This window comes from Muntiacus reevesi, chromosome 20 (assembly GCF_963930625.1).
Source record: "Muntiacus reevesi chromosome 20, mMunRee1.1, whole genome shotgun sequence".
NCBI lineage: Eukaryota > Metazoa > Chordata > Mammalia > Artiodactyla > Cervidae > Muntiacus > Muntiacus reevesi.
Window position 1 is genome coordinate 25,969,117 of NC_089268.1, and position 20,860 is coordinate 25,989,976.

The 20,860-nt window shown below is 47.3% G+C and overlaps 2 protein-coding genes across 3 annotated transcripts in view; one reads left to right on the plus strand and one right to left on the minus strand.

Moving 5' to 3' along the window:
• EFHC1 (EF-hand domain containing 1) overlaps positions 1 to 12,082 on the plus strand; it is a 36,774-nt gene extending 24,692 nt beyond the window's left edge. Inside the window, exons 9-11 of the mRNA XM_065912098.1 lie at positions 2 to 149; positions 10,326 to 10,536; positions 11,868 to 12,082. Of these exons, the coding sequence (XP_065768170.1) occupies positions 2 to 149; positions 10,326 to 10,536; positions 11,868 to 11,939 (431 nt within the window). The 3' untranslated portion in view covers positions 11,940 to 12,082. The remainder of the gene's footprint in view (position 1; positions 150 to 10,325; positions 10,537 to 11,867) is intronic.
• A 3,033-nt stretch (positions 12,083 to 15,115) lies between these two features.
• Positions 15,116 to 20,860, minus strand: part of TRAM2 (translocation associated membrane protein 2) — a 71,120-nt gene continuing 65,375 nt past the window's right edge. For both annotated transcript variants that reach the window (XM_065912099.1, XM_065912100.1), the window contains exon 11: positions 15,116 to 20,179. In XM_065912099.1, coding sequence (XP_065768171.1) covers positions 20,106 to 20,179 — 74 coding nt within the window. In that variant the 3' untranslated portion in view covers positions 15,116 to 20,105. The remainder of the gene's footprint in view (positions 20,180 to 20,860) is intronic.

Sequence of the window (20,860 nt, forward strand, 5' to 3'; positions counted from 1 at the left end):
GTGTTTGGCCGCCGGTTCGTCATCCTTGATACAGATGACTACGTTTTGAAATACATGGAGAGTAACGCTGCCCAGTATTCACCAGAAGCACTCCTGTCGATTCAGAACCGCATTCGAAAGCAAGAGGCTCCTGCACCAGAATCAGATGGGTATGTCTGACCTTGAGATCCATTTTGGCTTTGGCACAATGAGATATTCAGAAAACAATTCTTAACAAAATGAATGGGTAGTCACATTTTAGCTCTTCAGATTTCCCTCACCAGTGGAAATTCTTATACACAGGTGGTGGTGGTTGTTTAGTCACTAAGTCATGTCCTACTCTTTTGTGACCCCATGAACTATAGCCTGCCAGGCTCCTCTGTCCAGGGGATTTCCCAGGCAAGAATACTTTAGTGGGTTGCCATTTCCTTCTCCAGGGGATCTTCCTGACCCAGGTATGGAACCCGTGTTTCCTGCTTGGCAGGTGGTTTATACAGGTTACCTGGGACTAATATAATAACTTGGGTTTCCTTGGTGCCTCAGTGGTAAAGAATCTGCCTGCCAAGGTAGGAGACACCAGTTCAGTTCCTGGGTCGGGAAGATCCCCTGGAGAAGCAAAAGGCAACCCACTCCAGTATTAATGCCTGGGAAATCGCATGGACAGAGGACTCTGGTGGGATGCAATCCATTTTGGGTCTCAAAGAATCAGACATGACTTAGTGACTGAACAGCAATGATTAAAACAGTGGCTATAGGGGAGATGAGAGGAGGAGGAGGTAAGGATGATTAATGTTTCTCACCTGAGCAGTTGGAAAGGAGGAGTTGCCACCAACTGGGATGGAGAAGTATATTGTAAGTAGAGGAGGGTGTTTTGGAGGTGGTAGGGTGGTGGGGTGTTTCAGTTTTGGACATACTAGGGTTGAAGATACCTTTAGATATTCAAGTACAGTGATCAAACAGGCTGTTGGACATATAAATCTGGAGTTCAGGTGGAGAGGCCTAGGCTGTGGGAGTTGTGGACATATAAATGATGTTTTAAGCCAAGAGACTTAAAGGTGAAATCGCTAAGGTAGTCTTTATAGACAGAGAAGAAAGAATAGCTCCAAGGATTGCACTCTGGAGTCCTCCGGCAGTAAGAGTTGGGAAGAGAAACTGGGCAGGACAGCTAGTGAGGCAGGAAGAAAGCCAGGCAGGTGTGGTATGCTGGAATCCAGGTGGAGGGTCCAAGCATCCCCTTTTGCCCAGAAGTTTATAGTGGGATTATAAATGTGACCTTGCGGACAGTCTTCATGCCAATGGGAAAATTCCCTCTTGTTCTGCAACTTCTAAAGCTTTTTGTCAAAACATGAAAAACTCTGATGGTTACAAATGTATAGGGAGATTAAAAAATAGTAAAATTGATTTTTATTTAGTCCACTGTAATTTTAAGACATTGCCAACACTGAGGATTAAAAATGTTTCATTTCTTTGTAAAAAACAATTAAGAGTAGTTGGAACAGAGCTTGCCTTCTTCTTGTCATGCAATCTGTGATTCAGAATAAGCATCTTTTCTGTGCCTCTGCAAATCATCAGATTCCTTTCCAAGTTTGAATCAACTTCTTATTTTTGCTTTTGGTGTTGTGAATACATCCTAGAGTTCCTTTAATGACAGTGAAATATCTCAGAGTCCTTTTAATGTGAAGTTTTTGAGCTTCCCAGGTGGCTCAGATGGTAAAGAACCCCCCTGCAATGCGGAAGACCTGGGTTCGATCCCTGGGTTGGGAAGACCCCCTGGAGAAGGGAATGGCAACCCACTCCGGTATTCTTCCCTGGAGAATCCCATGGACAGAGGAGCCTGGCAGGCTACAGTCCATGGGGTCACAGAGAGTCGGACATGACTGAGTGATTTTCGCTTCACGTCTTGCTGGCATCTGGGATATCGTGATCCTTTCTGTCCCGATCGTTTCCTTCATTTGCGTCAGTGCACCGGCTCTTGCTGGGGTCCTCCGGCTGCACGTCGAGTCTCTCAAACGGCGGCTGTGTCTGCATTCCCGCAGTCAGCTAGTTCTTCTCTAACTCCGTTGTGTTTGACCTGAATTCTCCTTTCTAGGTCTATCACTTTTGGGTTTTTTTTTGCTGCCCCCCCCATCTTTGCTGACCAGAGTTCTCTCTTTCATTGTCCATTTTTGTAAACTGTCACTTGAGTTTATCCTTTAGAGAAAAGGAGGCAACACAGCTACACACTTTGCTGTCTGTGTGTGGCTTGAAAAACACATGCCTGGTTACTAGTTACAGACAGACTTTGAAGAGAGGATATGCTTGTCATTGATTGTGACACACATCTATTTATACAGTGACTTGTGGGCTAGAAATCTGACAGTGAGTCTTCACTTTAGGCAGTAATTCACAGTTAATGAACTGTGGTAACTGAATGTCGAACCATGCTGTTGAGGGACTGGGTTATTTAACCAGTAAACTATGGTAACTGAAATTCATGCATATCTGAGCTGTGCGAAGTCGTAATTGCCTGCACATCAACGAAGACAGTGATTCACTGTCTCGGGTAAGGATTTAGCAACAAGTAGGGGGCACTGGGGACCTCAGTGAGGACTTTCACTGGAATAGAGGGGGTGGGCTTAAGAGATGGGAGGAGAGGAACTTGAGGACGTTGGTGCAAAGGGAACAGGGAGATGGGGAGTAACTGGCAGAGGAAGTGGAGCTGAGAGAGGGCTTTTTGTTTTGTTTATAAGAATAAAGAGCAGCAAGTTTGTATGTAAATGGGAATAATTCTATAGGGAAGGAAGCACTGATAAATCTGTGAAAGAGGGGGAGATTTGTGGTGTCTGTGAGGGACGGGGGGGTGTTCAGGACACAAGGGGAGGAACTGTCTTTAGACGGAAGCATCCGTCATCCATCTCGGGCAGTGGTTCACCAATGTCTTTGTTCTCAGGACACCTTCACATTCCTAAAATTTATTGAAGACTTCAAAGCTTTTGGTTTACGTGGTTTATATCTGTTGATTTTGCCTTATTAGAAATGATAGCTGAGGCATTTAAAAATATTTATTAATGTTTAAAAAAACCATTTTGTGTTAATATAAATAACTTAATTTTTATGAAAAATAACTATACCCGCAAACTCCCCCCAAAAAAGAGTGGCAGCATTGTTTCACATTTTTGCAAGTGTCTTTAATGTCTGACTTTATTATTAGACAGCTGGATTTTCATCTGCCTCTGTACTGGGCCTACTGTGATATCATTTGTCATGTAATCTTTGGAAGAGTCCTCTGTGATGTGTGAGAAATCAGGAGTAAAGAAGCAGATAACAGTGTAGTAGTATTATGAGAGCAGCTTTGCCCTCAGACTTTCACGAGGGTCTCGAGAAGCTCCCAGGACCCCTGGATTACTCTCTGAAACCACAATGTGTGTGCCAGGCAGGAAGGCCGGTGTGAGGGTGCAGGTGCTGGCAGGTTGGTTGAGGGGTCCTTCTCATTGTTTCACGGTTTTCACCATAGCAGTGCAGTAGGAAGATTGCAGATGCAGAGACGTTGGAGGTTCCGGGAGGAGAAGTTGGGAAATGTTCTATTGACTCTACAAATAAATAAAATGAATATAAAAATAAAGTGAAAATAAATGCATACCATCATTTTACCTGCTACTAAGAAAGAAAGACTGTAATTGAGACTCACAATCAATTTAAAAATGTATCCTGATTCTAGAGATGTGAAAAAATATGAAGGAAAACGAGTCTCTTCGGCTGGTGAAACATGACCGCCGTCTAGGAGAGTGGGAGGCAGATGGCACGAGAGCCAGTTAGGTGTCTGGGCACCAGGAAGGGCCAGGTTGAGAGTCACGGCACACATTTAACTCAAGTACTTCTCAGAAGCTTTTTCTGTAATTTCCCCATGTCTCTGCAAATACCAGGAACACTGGAAAGCTGCTTGCTTTGGCGTACCTCAGGTGGGCTGTTTTCTCCCCCTTTATTTAGTAATGAGAAAAAGATAGCATCAGGGCACTTAGAGTAAGATATGAATAAAAATAAATTCAAGTTCTGGGTTAACAGATCCATGACTATCGTCATTCTGACCCTCACTTTGGTTCTCTTCTCTTGTGATGAGTCAGGGGTAAATGAGAGAAAATGCTCAAAGGTGCTATGAACCCCGGGGTCTCGCCCTTCATGTCTTATAGCCATACTTCTTTTGGCTCCTGACTCCACCCATCTGGTAAAGAATCCCACTCTAAGGAACTGCAAACCCTGTATTTGACTGATCATTGCTAAGAATAATGAAAAGGGATCCTGAGTACTTGTCATGCCCAAGAACTTTTTATGTCCAGTGTTGGCTACTGGATGATAAAATTTGGAGTTAGCCGTCTTCTTTCTCTGAGCCATAAAATTGAAACAGTGCCCACATGATTGGAGTGTTGACTTCATCTGAAGTTCTGTTCAGGTTTAGGTCCCCCCACTGGCAGGTGGGTTCTTTACCACTGAGCTACCAGGGAAGCCGTCCATATTCACTCTGCAGTTGGTGTCAAGTATATCCAGTGTGAGTGGCTTCCGTTTTCCTACTCTTTGCCTTGGAATGTTTCTTTACTAAGCTCTTTACCTTCTTGTCAGAGCTAAGTAGCTCCCATTTCTCCAAAGTAAATTCTTTTGTGTCTGTCACTGCCTCCTTTCTGACTGCGCTAGTATCCAAATACTCTCCAGGAGTTGTTTCTTGAGGTAACTAATTGTTTTCAGATCTAATGGTCTCTTGTCATTTATTCGTTAATTCAGCGATATTGGAGCCTGCACCACATGCCAGACCTTAATAAACACTCAAGGCAGCCAGATGAGAGAATAGGAGCTCGTTGTCTAGGGCAGAGGTTGGCAGACTCTTTTGGAAAGAGTAGTAAATAATTTAGGTTTGTAAGCCATACCAGCATCTCTGTTTTAAACTACTCAGCTCTGCCTTTGTGGGGTGAAAGCAGCCATAGCCAGTTTGTAAATGAATATGTATGACTGTATTTCACTTAACTTTATTTAGAAAAACAGGCTGCCCACTGGCTTTGGCCTTTGGGCCAACCCGCCTGATCTAGTGTTCAGCCTTTTTGATCTACATACAATGTAAATTTTTTTTTTTACCACAGTGCTTCTGACTCATCTGCCCGCCTCCATTCCCTTCTTTAACCCGTTGCACACAAGTTACCAGACTGTAAGTTATCATACCAGTCATGCTGGAACTTGACTCCAAATTCATCATACTACTTTTCCTCTGCCCATTTTGTTGAAGTATCATTGACAAAACTGTGTAAAGTATACAGTGTGATGATTTGATATACATGTCCACTGTGATGTGATTACCACAACCTAGTTAGTTAACACATTCATCATCTCACATTGTTTGTTGTTCAGTCACTCAGGCGTGTCCGACTCTTTGTGACCCCGTGGACTGCACACGCCAGGCTTCCCTGTCCTTCACTATCTCCCTGAGTTTGCTCAAACTCATGTCCATCAAGTCAGTGATGCCATCCTACCATCTCGTCCTCTGTTGCCCCCTTCTCTTGCCCTCAGTCTTTCCCAGCATCAGGGTCTTTTCCAGTGAGTCAGTTTTTCGCATCAAGTGGCCAAAGTATTGGAGCTTCAGCTTTAGCATCAGTCCTTCCAATGAATATTCAGGACTGATTTCCTTTACAATTGACTGGTTTGATCTCCTTGCTGTCCAGGGGACTCTCAAGAGTCTTCTCCAGCACCACAGTTCAAAAGCATCAATTCCTCAGCACTCAGCTTTCTTTACTGTCCAACTCTCACATCCATACATGACTACTGGAAAAAGCATAGCTTTGACTAGATGGACCTTAGTTGGCAGACCTTAATATGCTGTCTAGGTTTATTGCATCAGGTGGCCAAAGTATTGGAGCTTCAGCATCAGTCCTTCCAATGAATATTCAGGATTGATTTCCTTTAGGATTGACTGATTTCATCTCCTTGCAGTCCAGGGAGTTCAGTCATCTCACAAAGTTACCATTTATTCTTGCATGTGACTGGTGGGAATGCTTAAAATCTACTCTCGAAGCAAATTTCAAGTATACTGTACTGCTAACTATGGTCACGACACTGTGCCTTAAATTCCCAGACTTATTCACCTCGTAACTGAGTGTGTGTCCTTTGACCAGGGTCTCCCCTCCTGCCTACTCTCCAGCCCTTGGCAGCCACCCTTCTACTCTCTGTTTCTGAGTTCAGCATTTTTTAGATGTCTAAAACCACTAATTATAATGTACTTCTAAATTCATTTACACTGTCACAAATGGCAAGACTTCTTTTTTAAATCCATTCATCTGTCAGGGGACACTTTGGTTGTTTCTGTATCTTAGCTGTTGTGAATAATGCTGCAAAAAACAGGGAAGTACATGTGTCTCTTTGGTAGAGATGCTAATTTTGTATCCTTCATAGAGATAAACCCAGAAGTGAGATTGCTGGATCATATGGTAGTTCTGTTTTTAATTGTTTAAGGAACCTTCACACTATTTTCCATAGTGTAAAATATTTTCCAGCTTTTATTTTCCATAGTGGCTGTGCCAGTTCCCACAGTAGTTGGTGGGAGTGTAAAGGGGTTCCCTTTTACATCCTCACCAACTTGTTCTCTGTTGTCTTTTTGATAATAGCTATCCTAACTGCTGTGAGGTATCTCCTTGTGGTTTGATTTCCATTTCCCTGATGATTAGTGATGTTGAATATCTTTCCATGTACCTCTTGCCATTTGTGTGTCCTACAAAAATAGCTATTCAGTTCTGCTCATTTTTACATTAGTTTTTTCTTTGCTGTTGACACATGTGAATTCCTTATATATTTTAGATCTTAACCCTTTATCATATACATGGTTTGTCCTGTGGTTTGAATGTTTGTGTCCCTCCAAAATTCATGCTGATACCTGATGTGATGCTATTAAGAGGTAGGACCTTTGAGAGGCTATTAGTGGCTGTATAAAAAAGGCCTTAAAAACTCACTAGCCCCCTTCCACAAGGAAGGAAGGACACAGTGAGAAAGCTGTGACCCAGAAGAGAGTCAGCACTAGCCACCGTATGTAATCTGTGGCACCAAGATCTTGGACTTTTAGCCTCCAGAAATATGATAAATACATTTCTGTTGTGTATAAGTGATCCAGTCTCTAGTATTTTGTTATAGTAGCCCGAATAGATAGTTTGCAAATATTTTCTCCCATTCTGTTGATTCTTTTGTATGTTGATGATTTCGTTTTCTGTACAGAACCTTTTGACTTTTATGTAGTCCCACTTGTTTTTGTTGCCAGTGCTTTTGGTATCATATCCAAAAAATCATTGCCAAAAACAAAGTCAAGGACCTTTTTCCTGTGTTTTCTTGTAGGAGCCTTACAGTTTTCAAATCTTATGTTTAGGTCTCCAGTACTTTTTGAGTTGTATAAAATAGGGATCCAGCTTCACTCTAATTATATAAAATAGTGGATGTTCATTTTCCCCAGCAACATTTATTGAAAACTGTCCTTTCTCCATTATGTATTCTTGGGATCCTTGTTAAGATTAGTTGACCATATATGTGTGGGCTTACTTCTGGGCTCTCTATTCTATTCCATTGGTATGTATGTCTGTTTTTAATGCCAGTTCCATACTGATTTGATTACTATAGCTTTATAATACAGTTGGAAATCAGGAAGTGCCGTGCCTCCTGCTTTGTTGTTGTAAGTCTTGACTATTTGGGGTTTTTTGTAGCTACATACAAGTTTTAGCATTTTGTTTTCTATTTCTGTGAAAAATGCTGCTGGAATTTTGGTGGGGACTACATTGAATCTGTAGATGGCTTTGGGTGGTATAAGCATGTTCAGTTCAGTCCCTCGGTCGTGTCTGACTCTTTGTGACCTCATGAACCACACCACGCCAGGCCTCCCTGTCCATCACCAACTCCCGGAGTCCACCCAAACTCATGTCCATTGAGTCAGTGATGCCATCCAACCATCTCATCCTCTGCCGTCCCCTTCTCCTCCTGCCCTCAATGTTTCCCAGCATCAGGGTCTTTTCAAATGAGTCAGCTCTTCACATTAGATGGCCAAAGTATTGGAGTTTCTGCTTCAACATCAGTCCCTCCAATGAACACCCAGGACTGAGCTCCTTTAGGATGGACCAGAAGTTGGCGATGGACAGGGAGGCCTGGCGTGCTGCAGTCCATGGGGTTGCAAAGAGTCGGACACAACTGAGTGATGATCTGAACTGAAAGACTAATATGTAAGATCCTGTCATCTGTAGACTGAAACAATTGTACTTCTTCCTTTTCTATTTGGATGCCTTTCATTTCTTTTTCTTGCCTAATTTTTCTGGTTAGGTCTCTGTAGCTTTCCCAATGGCTCAGTGGTAAAGAATTTGCCTGCAAGGCAGGAGACAGAAAAGACTCTGGTTCAATCCCTGGGTCAGGAAGATCCCTTGGAGGAAGAAATGGCAACCTACTCCAGTATTCTTGCCTAAAAAATCCCATGGAGAGAGGAGCCTGGTGGGTTACAGTCCAAAGGGTCACAAAGAGTTGGCCACAACTGAGGTCTCTGTTGAGTAGAAGTGGCAAGAGTGTGCACCTTTGTCTTGTTCCTGATCTTACAGAACGGGCACCATCGTCTTGTTCAATACAGGGTGTGTTATTAGCTGGGGGCTTCTCATGTGTGGCCATTATAGTGTTGAAGTACATTCCTTCTCTACCTAATTTATTTGAGTTTTCATCATGAAAGGATGTTGAGTTTCGTCAAATGCTTTTTCTGTGTGTATTGAGATGATCATATGATTTTTAAGCTTCACTCTCAGTGTGTTACTGATTGGTGTCTGTTGAACCATACTTGCATAGTCAGGGTAAATCCCACTTGATCATGATGTACAGTCTTTTTAATGTGCTGTTGAATTCAGTTTGCTGGTGTTTTGTTGAGGACTTTTGCATTTGTGTTCACCAAGGGTTATTGGTCTGTAATTTTCTTTTCTTGTAGTGTCATTGTTTGGAGTTGATGTCAAAGTATGCTGGCCTTGTATGAATTTGGGAGTGTTTCCTCCTCTTCTTTTTTTTTTTGGAGGAGTTTGAAATGGATCGGTATTAATTCTTCCTTAAATATTTGGTACAGTTCACCATGAAACCATCTAGTCCTGGGCATTTGTTGGGAGATTTTTGATTCCTGATTAATCTTTATATCATTGGTCTGTTTAGATTTTCTATTTCTTTGTAATTCAGGCTTGGTAGGTTGTTTGTTTCTTAGAATGTATCCATTTCTTCCAGGTTATCCAACCTGTTGATAAGTAATTGTTCATGTAGTCTCTTCTGATCCTTTGTATTTCTGTGGTATTAGTTGTAATGTCTTCTCTCATTTCTGATTTTGAGTCTTTTTTTAAAAAATTGGTCAAGTTAAAAAGTTTGTCAGTTTTATCTTAAAAAAAAAAAAAAAAGAAAAAGCTCTTAGTTTCATTGATCTTGTCTGTCATTTTTCCAGGATCTCTTTCCTTTATTTCTGCTCTGATCTTTCCTTTCTTCTGCTAACTTTGGGCTTATATTTTTATTTTTCTAGTTCCTTGAGGTATAAACTTAGGTCATTTGAGATCTTTCTTTTTTCTTCATTTGGGCTGCACTGCATGGCTCATGGGATCCTCAGCTCCTTCATCAGGGATTGAACCTGGGCCACAGCAGTGAAAGCACCATGTCCTAGCCACTGGACTGCCCAGGAACTCCTTCTTTTTCTTTTTTACTGTAAACTTCCCTCTTAGAACTGCTTTTGTTGTATCCCATAAATTTTGGTATGTGGTACAGCGGACCGCTGAACAACACAGGTTGGCACTGTGTACTTATATGCAGATTTTTTTTCAGTGAATATGTATTGTATTACTACACAGTCCTCAAAGGGTTGACTCTGGATACAGAACCACCACACATTCAGAGGGCTGACTATAAGTTATACCCAGATTTTTGACTGTGTGGAGGGCTGATGCCCCTAAACCCTGCTTTTGTTCAAGGGTCAACTGTATATCCATTTTTGTTTCTAGATATTTTATTTCTCTTTTACTTTGATTTCATTACACTACTTTTAGGCATCTGTTTCTAAAAACATTCATTTCTAGGTGATGTAACACAGATGATGACAATCATGTGACTCCCACAGACGTCTGACTTGGAGGTGGCCTGCAGTGGTGGTATGTCTGGCTTTTTGTGGTGCAAGTATTTGACAGATGGTAGCGAGGGAGGCTGAGCCACAAACATAAACAGTTATTGATCAGCTCAGCATCAAAACTGTATCCTTAGAGGCTTCTCCAGCTTCACCAAGTGAGAACTTTGGTTGCCAAGATAAGATCGTTGGAGAATGAACATCACGTCCAGCCATTTCTTTCCTCTCTCCACAGCCAGCAAGCAGAAGAGGACCCGGGTGTGCGGGACATGGAGGCCCTGATAGACACGATCCAGAAGCAACTGAAAGATCGCCCATGCAGGGACAACATCCGCGAGGTCTTCCAGGTCTATGACAAGGAAGCTTCAGGATACGTGGACAGGGAGACGTTCTTTAAAATCTGTGACTCTTACCAGCTCCCAGTTGACGACTCCTTAGTTAAGGAGGTGAGTAGGAGTTACTCTTCTGGGCTAATTGTGGAGGCTGGGCATGGCTTACTTGCTCCCAAAGGCAGCGAGTTTTTGTATTTTAACTGAGGAAGCTTTGGGGTGCTCGAATCTGATCTCCCGTTCAGTCCTGATTATGGCATTTGCCCTTGACTCTTATCATTGGTTGGTTATTCCTAATGCTGCTGTAGGGCATCTCTTTAAGTGGGCAGGGTTCAGACAGCAGAGTGGCCGGTGAGCCATGTGGGTGCTGAAGGAGGGTGGTCGCCAAGGGCAGATGGAAAAGCTGGACTGAGCAGGATGGTGGAAGCCTCTGACGCCTTCACAGGTGACACCTGTGCTTGTCCATTGGTAGGACCGGCATGGGAGAGGGCGTGACCACTGACCCAGGTCCATGGCCAGCTGGACATTCTCCTCTTAGAGTTTCCATGAGCGACCTGAGAGGGCATTTCATGCCTCCTTCTCTTCATAAATCCCTTTGACCAGGTTCAGGATGTCTTGTCAGGACTAGAAGTTAGGACAGACTTTCTCCCTCAGTTGCCAATGACAATGGCTAATAATATCATGAGACATTCTCACTGATGAGGAGCACTGTGATGCTTCTTAATGTCCTTCTTAATGACACTTTAGCACAGTGGGATGCTGGGAAGTTAAGAGTCATTTAGGGAAAGCTTTTGTTTGGGATTGGTGTGACTAGCTTGGGGACAAGAATTTGTCAGACAGGAACCTTAGCAAGGAGCGAGGGAGGCAGGTGGAAGGATAAAATCAGCTTTTCCTTGCTTTTGGACTCAAACTGAGACACTGGCTCTTCCTTGGTCTCGAGACTGCTGGCCTTCAGCAGTCTCATGTGGGCAAAACACCCATCTGACTTCCCAAGCCTTTGTACCGCCTGTGATCTGACATGGGAGCTGCATCGGGGGTGGGGTAGGGATGGGTCTGCACACCTCTTTTAACCACAGTGGATGGGTGTATTTACTGCCTGCCACTCACAGGTGAGTTTCAGGAGACCTGGTGTTAGCAGTGACATAACTAGATTTTTCTTTTAGGCTGTGATAACTCGTAACTGAATATAAGAACAAAAATGCTTTGAAAATGACAGTGTTCTTATAAATGTTAGACCTGAAACCTTGGGCAGGCCACTTACACCATCTGAGCTTTCTCTTCATGAAGCGTTAAGATCGGGAAACCTGACCTACCTCTGCTGGGCTCCCAAGATCATTTCAGATCAGCTGAGGGTATGAACAGTTGAGCTGTTACACACAGCGTGGGGGGCGGTCACTAAAGAGGCTCCGCCGTGGAGCTGAAAGCAGCCTGCTGTCTCTCGCCTGCAGCTCATCAGGATGTGTTCTCATGGAGAAGACAAGATCGACTACTATAACTTCGTCCGTGCTTTCTCCAACTGACCTGCTGAGGACAGAACGCAGCACAGTATGTTGACTTTGGGCCTCCATCTACCTGTACGCCTCATAGAGGCATTTACAGAGCTCTTGAAATTCCATTTCTTTTTTGGTTATTATATTTCACTACCACTGAAGTCTAAATTAAATTGGATCTTGTAGGAGCTAAGGTTGGTGCGTTATTTAGGGAAGGGGACAGGAGTGTTGTGATGGTTAATTCTGTGTGTCAGCTTGACTAAATGTGGGTGCCTGGACATTTCTGGGTGTGTCTGTGAGGCTGTTTGTGGATGAAGTTACCATCTGAGTTGGTGGATGGAGGAAAGCACAGGGCCCCCTCCAGGATAGGAGCCCCTCACCCCTCACTAAAGGCTTGGATAGAACAAAAAGGCTGACCCTTCCCTGATAAGAGAGGATTCCTTCAGCCTGCCTGCCTTGACATCAGCTTTTCCCTGCTTTCAGACTCAGACTGAGACATTGGCTTTTCCTTGGTCTTGAGGCTCCTGGCCTTCACACAGGATCTGCTCATCAGCTCCCAACAAGTCTCCAGACTGCTCACTACAGATACTGGAGCTTGTCAGGCTCCACAGTTACAAGAACCAGTTCCTTATAATCAGTCCCTTTTTCTCTCTCTATAGAGTCTATTGGTTCTATTTCTCTGGAGAAAGAACCCTGACTAATGCAGGATTAGAATGATCAGGAGCAGGACAGATAGAATTTGCTCAGAGAGACACCATGTGGGGTGTGGTACTGCTGCCAGACCACCCCTCCCCGCAGACGGGTAGAGAAGTAGACCCCATTTTTCAACTGCAGTTCTAGGCCCCTTAGTAGACCTGCATTTTAAAAAATTAGATATTAGCTTGGTGCAAATGTAACTGCACCAAATGCAGTTTCAGACCATGAATTTTAAATCATTGTAACAAGGCTCAAACACATCAAATAACTATAAACAGCAAGTAATAAATCATTAGCCCAAAAAAGCAACAAAGCAAGAAATGTGGATTAAGATGATGTATAACATAACTATATTTATTTAAGAATGTATTCCAATACCAAATGATGAAGTTGAACAACGAAAACCGCACTTACTTTTGCACCAACCTAATGGAACCATCACAGGGTGGTACACTAATTTGTATTGTTTCATGAAATTTTTGTTTCATGAGTCATGATGTATAATGTATTTCTTGATGTTGGCTGTAGCTTAAAAAAATTTTTTTTTAGAAAAACTGCTCTTAGAGAGCCTGGCCTCAAGATAAGCAGAACAGATTAGACTAGCAGCTCCTGGTTATCTACTAGGCTTTGATGGACTTTCAGAAGTCCAGAAGCAGGGCTGCTCCTCAGTTGAGGTCAGCCTCCAACTTCGCCTTTATAAGCACTGTTTTGGATTCCTCCCCACCAGCACTCCATCTGCATTCCCAGGGCCCTGAAAATACCATCTAGTCAAGCCTGTGACCTGTAGGCTTCAGGGGTACCTGAAATGTCTCTAGATTTCCAGGAGATCAGGGGTCTTGGATGAGTGAATATCCTGCTGGTATAGAAGCCCAAGCATGTTCCTATGAGAAATGAATTCATTGAGTGCTCTATTCAAACCACAAGCTTAGTATTCACTGTCCCTATATCTCAACACCACCATTCCTTCCAAAAAACAAGCAAGCAAGCAAACCAACCAGCCAACCGCCTCCCCCAAAACAGGTGAGCAAGCCAGCTCAGAAGGTCACCCAGCTCATCCAGCTGAGCCGCTGGCTCTCCTGCGCCTTCGCCTCAGGTGCACGGTTCCTGCTTGGTCCTCACAGCCTGTGCGTGTCCCTCAGCCAACTGCACCCATCTCCTAAGCTGTCTGGAGATGGGCAGCAGGTCCCCTGGCTGTGCCAGCCATGTCCCTTGCCCACCGCTGGTCACCCATCTCCTAAGCTGTCCCTGGAGATGGGCAGCAGGCCCCCGACTGTGCCAGCCGTGTCCCTTGCCCACCGCTGGTACCAGCACCCGGGCAGCATGGATTCAGCACCAACACGGACATCTGGTGGCCTCTGCACAGACTCAGCCCCGTCTTCTTTTAGCCAGGTGACGCCGTAACACCGTCATCCCCCCTTATCCGCACCCTCACTTCACAATTACCACAGCAAGCCACGGCCTGAAAATATTAGATGGGAAGTTCCAGAGATACTTTGTAAGTTTTAAATTGTGCGCCATTCTGAGTACTGTGCTGACTCTTGCACCATCCTGCTCTGTGCCACCCGGGATCCTCAGCCATCAGTGTGGAGATCCAGGACCGCCCCAGGCAGCTGCACCTCCTCCTGACGTGTGGTCGGGTCAGCAGTAGCCCAAGGCGCCATCGTGGCGTCTGTGTCATAGGGTTCACATCACCTCACCACACAGCCATTCAGTCACCTCATGTCCCAAGTAGAAGGGTAAGTGCAGCACAGTTAAGATAAAATTTCTAGAGACCACATTCACATACCTTTCATTATGGTATATGTAATTGTTCATCTCTTACTGTGCCTAATTTATAGACTTCATTGTAGGTAGGTATGTATAGGAAAAAACACAGTGTCTATAGGGCCCGGTCCTGTCTGGGGTTTCAGGGATCCGCTGAGGGTCCCAGAACACACCCCTGTGGATGCTGGGGAGCCGCACGGCAGGCATCGGGCACAGTGCGCCTCCTCCTGGAGCTTCCTAGCCACTCCCACCCCACGTTGGCACACTCCTGTCTGCGTTTACACCTCCCGTTACAGACACAAGTAAGAGGCGTTCTGCTACCCACCACTCAGAATAACTGACTTGTTCTCTCTCCTTAATTCCAACTCCCTTACTCACATGACCACAATGAACAACTATCTCAAAAGATATGCAAGAAATTACCAACAGTGAAAAACATTACAAGTGAGGTTGAAATGGACGCAAACTCATTGTTCATATAAAGGCACACTTGAGAATACAAACTTAAGATTACAGTTGGTGCAAGTTCTTACAAAAAAGAAAGTTTGCCAGCAATATCACTATTTTCAAACAATCTTATTTTAACCTTTTCAATCTTCAGGGTAAGAAACATACTCTATAAATGCATTGAAGCAACACCCTAATCAATTCCCATATAGCCATCTGACTTCAAGGTGAAATAAAATCACTGCAACTTAAAAAGCAAATGTGAGCATCCAAGTAAAAAGGAATTATACCTGAGACAATTAGACTAATAATTCTATGCCTTTTATTCAGTTATTTCAAAAATATTTGATCATTTGTTTCAAAATGTACATTTAAAAAAATTCATACAAAACTGTAGTTTGTTTTAAAACCAGACAGAAACAGTGGGAAAAGGATTTGGAAAAAAGTTCACTGAAAGTAAAATGAGCCCCCTCAAAAACAAACAAACAAAAAAAACCCTTTTACATGAAAGCATAAATACGGCAGGTACAAATTTTCCTTGAGTTCCTTGTTGGAAATTTGGTCCATAACATGAACAGGCTGAAACAGAAAAGAGATACTTCGTCCACATCTGCATTATGAGTTGCTCAGGGCACCAACAGCCTCAGCTCATCCTTCAGATGTTTATTAAACAAGAGAAACGGAAAAAGATGAGGTGTAGAGTCTCGTCACATAAACACTTGACTCTGTACCCAAGGAGACGGTGGTACTTACCACCGGTCAGAGGCGATCAGGTGACCAGGGCTGTCCACCCATGGCTGATTCCCAAGAAAACCTCCCTCCTCTCCTCACACACTCTTGAACGCTTTCAGCGAAGTGCTGGTGATGCCTCGGGTGTCTCACAGATCTTATTCCCAGATGCTAACCTATTAATGCCCCATCGTGAGGATGGTTTTTTTTTTTTCCTTTTTAAACAGTTTAAAAAATACAGGGACTTCTAAGACGATGCTATAATATTCCACTAGAGTGCCACCAAGGTCACGAGAACGACAGAGGGAGCGTGGCTACCATTTCTTCTCTGGGGATGACGACCACCCTCCCGTGGGTCCCGTCCTGCCCCAGTGGCCGGGCACTGGAAGGGACAGGCGGCCTGTGGGAAAGACCACTGGCTGGGAGAGTTATTGCACAACCCGGAAGAGTGAGGAGGTGGCGGGAAGGGGCGGGCGAGGGGGAGCTGATGCTCAACAAGGTAACACTGCATGGAGGGGCGTCTGCCACAGCCCAGCCGGGCCCACGTCAGACGGGCATCTGTGAGTAACACTTGTGACCGGAAGTAAGAGTAAACACCTTCCTGCATAAACTTTGGGTGGAATGGGAAACAGGTGAGAAGAGGCTACTGCGAGGGTACCTTTTCTTCTACATGTTGGGGGAGCTGGATGAGCAGGGTTCAGCGCACGGGCCAGAGGCATGGTGGCCTGGTGCCCAGGGAGCCCCGAGAGGGGCCCTAACGACCACCTGGACTCAAGGAGGAGCTGGAAACCACCAGATCCTGACAACAGGCGGGGGTGAGGCCAAGACGAATGAGGGGAAACTGTCACAGTCCGCGTCCCTTTTCCACGTAGCTGTACTGGGGCCAGGGGCTGGCCACACAGTGCAGGTGGAGGCCAGGAGACCCCAGCAAGTAAGGCACTTCTGACAAGATACAGGATCAGCTCAGGGCAGAAAGAGGCCTGGCAGAGCCAGCGCCACCGTGCTTTCTGGGGACCTCCATAAAAGAATGAGCTGGTAAAGGCAGGCAGCTGGGGGACCCGCGGTCTTTCACAGCCTTCTGAAAGGAATCACTAGTCACGCAAGAACTGCAAGAGAGAAGCTGGTGAAGGCTCCTCGCTGAGCCAGCCATACCTGGGGAGAGATGCGACTTAGGCCCCAAGCGACCCGTCACTAGTTCAGTTGTCCAGTCGTGCAGAAGCCCTCCTGAGGAGGGCTGTGAGCGAGGATGGCAGTGGGGAGAGAGCGACCACTCAGCGGTCCTGACTCACAAGCCTACGGCCCACACTCCACGGGAGTCAGGCCCTGACCCTCAGGAAAGGGGGTCTGTTCACTGGGAACGGAGGCCTCTGCAGGGACGTGAGTCACGTGCAGACCTCCCAGCCTCCTTGGCCCCCAGGCCTAGGACAAACCAACAGGGAGGCCAAAGCCCAGGATGGAACCCAAAGGCTGCGGGGAGCAGCCACTTTGAACTTGAAAAGGAACCCAGGGAACAGAATTTTCTGTGGTGGAACCCGGAAGGGGGGCGCACACCCTGCCCCTACCTCCTACTCAGCACCAAGGAAATAGTCAAAGGCAACGAGAAAGAAGGTCCCCAAAGCAACCCAGCCACGCGCAACCCCGAACACCCGGCCCAGCTCCAGGGCTTGCCAGTCAACGGCAGCCTCTGCAGAGGCGGCCAGGGCAGGGATCTAGTCTGGTTTCTGAAGTGTGGTAACTCCACTTGGGACAGAAATAGGAGAGGTCCTCGTTGGGAAAGGATGCAGGTCTAGGGCTAGGACTGACCAGGCCCAGCCCGGGTCCCCAAGAACTGCCCTGCCTTCAGAAGGGGCACCTATAACCTAGGAATAATATGCAGTTATCAGAACCTGGAACGAGAAAACAACTTCCCATCATGGAGCCTCCAGGGAGGGTTAGGATCGCCACCCCAGGGCCTCCTCTCCCACGCCACCAGGTGCCCCCACATGTGCCAGCCAGCGATGCTGGCATGGGGCGGGGCTGCTGAGGTAGATAAGCGTCTGCTTGGCTCCTGGCAGATGGTGCTAAGCAGCCTCTCAAACTTGGTGGCGTCTGGCCGGGCCATCACAGAGGATTTGAGACTGGAGAACAGAGCCAGAACGGCCAAACCAAGACAAGGAAGCCCAAGTTCTCAGGACCAAGCGGAACTGAGATCTGTCGGCCCCTGGCCACACACTGTGAGCCAACCTGCCATAGGCTTGGCTCTGCTCTGAAGCAAATGTGCCAGCACGCCCGGGGTGACAGGCACCTACAGTTACCCTCTCAGCCTCCCCTCAAATCACTCCTGAAGCTGGTGGGTGGGACACTAGCCTCCCACAATGTTCTCAGGGGCTTCACGTGGCAGGGAAGATTTCCCCAACTCTCCTCGGGGAACCGACCAACCCCATCGTTTAGGACGCAGAGTGAGTCGGCCCGGCCCCGAGCTGGTGGTACCACCATGAAGCACTTGGAACCGAGGAGACCACAGGCATGCCAAACACCTGTGTTGTCAGCGATCACCTTGGTACCCAGAAGGGACGCTGCTCTGGGCAGGGCCTCAGCTGCGGCTCCCTCCTCCCTGGCCCAGGTAGAAGACATGAGGCTGCAGGGCTCCCCAGCATGGGAGGTGGCCTCCGGGGATCATTGCCAAGGACAGAGCCTAGAGAGGACTGGGCCGGGTGCGAGGCTGGTGGGCAGGCTAAGGAGGCTGCAGGCTGACCCGGGCTACATACATAGCATTCCTGGGCAAGGTGGGAGCACAAACTTGGCTACAGCCACGAGCGGGGAGGGGGACTATTTAAATGGTTGAGGGCGTTCTAGACTGGGTTCACTGGGTTGGTACAAGCCACCCTTTCACCAGCATTCTGCCTTGCAGCCCAGGTAAGTGTCAGGGAAGGAGAAGGAAAAGATGGGAGAAATTTGCGTTTTCACAAGCATTGTCTCTCTCCTAATGGTAATCAAGAGAACCCCTTCCCCTCTCCAGGGCCTCATCCTGACAGAGAGGCGAGGGTCTACCAGACTGTCAGGAAGCAAATCCCAGGCACTGGGAGATTAAAACTTCTCTCTGGGGCAAGTGACCTGGAGAAGGGAGCTGCCTTGATGAAGAGACCCAGGTCTTCCCTGCTGGATAATAACCCAAAGTTTGCTTTCTACTCTGATGTCAGAAAGACGACCAGCCTCTCAAATGGCACTAACATGCCTGCTCTCACCAGCTCCACTCAGCACTCAGGTCTCCTCCTGAGAGCCTTGCTCCCTGCTGGAGTCCTCTCAAGGCACCGTGAGGCCTGGAAGCCTTGTATCTGGGGGGTTGGGGGAGAACACGTGGGAGGAAGGTGCAAAAAGACTCCCGTCAACAAGGCTGGGTCTGCCCACCTAACCAGCAGAGCGATTCTGAGTCAGCCTGGGTTCACACCGTCTAAAATGCTGTGGGCGTGCTCAGCAAACAGCAGCAGACGATGACAACAACTCCATAGGACAGTCAGCAAGTGAGGCTCGAGGGCGAGGGGCCTAGGTGACCCTCGCTGGGGCATCAGGGGTCAGTGGGGAGCTTAGTGTTCCCGCAGCGAGAGAGATGAAGTCAGGGGCAAGGCCAGCCCCCAACAGGCAGGGCTGCTGGGTTTAGAACCGGCACGTCCCCCGCTGGGCTGGTTTGTTAACTGCTGTTTGGTTTGGTTGCTGGTGAATGATGAGAAGTGCAGTGCAGCTGGTCGTGCCACAGAAGGCCAGGTCGACGCCATCATTTCTGCCGCGTTCTCTCTCTGGAGGCGCCCGCCGCGTGGGTGACTTTGATCTTGCTGTAGAGTGGGACGACTCGTCCTCCTCTAGCAGGTCCCCGACAGAGAGCAGGGGTGCCTGCCGATGGACCACCATCCTTCTGGAACGAGTAGTCACATCCCAAAGTCAAACGCCTTGGCACTTAGGACTAGAAGGGGCCCCCGGGGCGGGGGGGGGGAGGCTCAAGATGGCACGTGCAGAACCGGAATCATACATCCCGTCAGTTCATCAGCACCTAGGAGATGATGATCCAGGAGGGCCGGTCTCCTGCTGCCCATCCACACAGAGATCACTGCTGCCGGCTTGGCGGAGGCTCCATGGCACGGGGCGGCCGACTCAAGTCCCAGGGACTGGGTGTTGGATGGCCAGCACTGCAGGCTTAGTTAGCCTCCTCTCATTGTAAAAAATCAGACATGGAGAAATTGCACAATAAGGTACACTAACGAGTAAAAAGAGAAACAAGTCATGAAGGAAAGAGGAGGGCAACAGGAAAGGAACCGTGAGAAGAGCCTGGGCTTCTAGCAAAACCCACCCAGGACAGAGGGGAGGAGGTGAGGCGGCCGGAGGAAGGGAGAGAGGGAGATTTTTGGTTTTATTGAGAATGGTTCACGGAGGAAGAAGAGGAGACAGCCGAGACGTGAGAAAGAGGAAAAGGCCCTGTGTGAAGACGGGATTGTGCTGTTTTGAGGCGGGGCGTCTGGAGCAGGAAGGCAAGTGGTGGGGCTCCCTGCTGGCCCCCACGAGAGGATTCCTGTTCTCAGCACTTTGGCCTTAAGGAGACTTCAGTTTCTTAGTCCGTGTGGAGGTTCCATTCTCGGCTTTCACCACCCCATTTTCGTGGTAACCTGGGAATGAAAGGAAATGGACATGGTATTTCTGTTGCATCTGAAGCGGGAGGCGGGGGGTGGGGGTGGGTGCGGAGGGGCGGCGGGGGAGGTCTGGCAGCTCTGCATGGGACAAGCCGAGGGGACCCGGGCTGCAGCCCTGCATGGCAAAGGACACCAGCAGGCTGCTTCCAGGGGCTCCTGATCCCCCCTAAGGTGGCTGGTCTCTGCACTTCAGCAGGAAGGGCTGGGGTGACCTGGGAGCAGATCGAGGCCAGCCCAGACCCTCCCTGAAATCACTCCAAGGCCTCTGGAGTCCTCAGCTCCCCTGAAGGGCACTGGCCAGCTTCAGCAAAGTGTCAGGGAAGCTGACCGGGAGAAGAGGAGGAGGTGGAGAGGCTGCAGGGACAAGGCAGTACCTCCTTGCCTGATGCTCCCTCTGCCTGAAAAAACCATGCTTTTTCTTGTCAACAACACCCCGGTCTCCTTGCTCAGAGTCAGAAGCTCATTCAGCTGCAGCCTCACCCCATACCCACCCCCGCCCCCGGCCAGGCCTGACTCCTCGCCACACCCAGCCGCACACGTGTCTGGTTCAAACACACATGAGCCCTGCCAAGCAGGCCACACCTGGAGAAAGGCCGGTGACTCAGAAGACAGAGCCTGGTGCAGACAGGCCCCCAGGCTGCACGGAGAGCTCGGGGC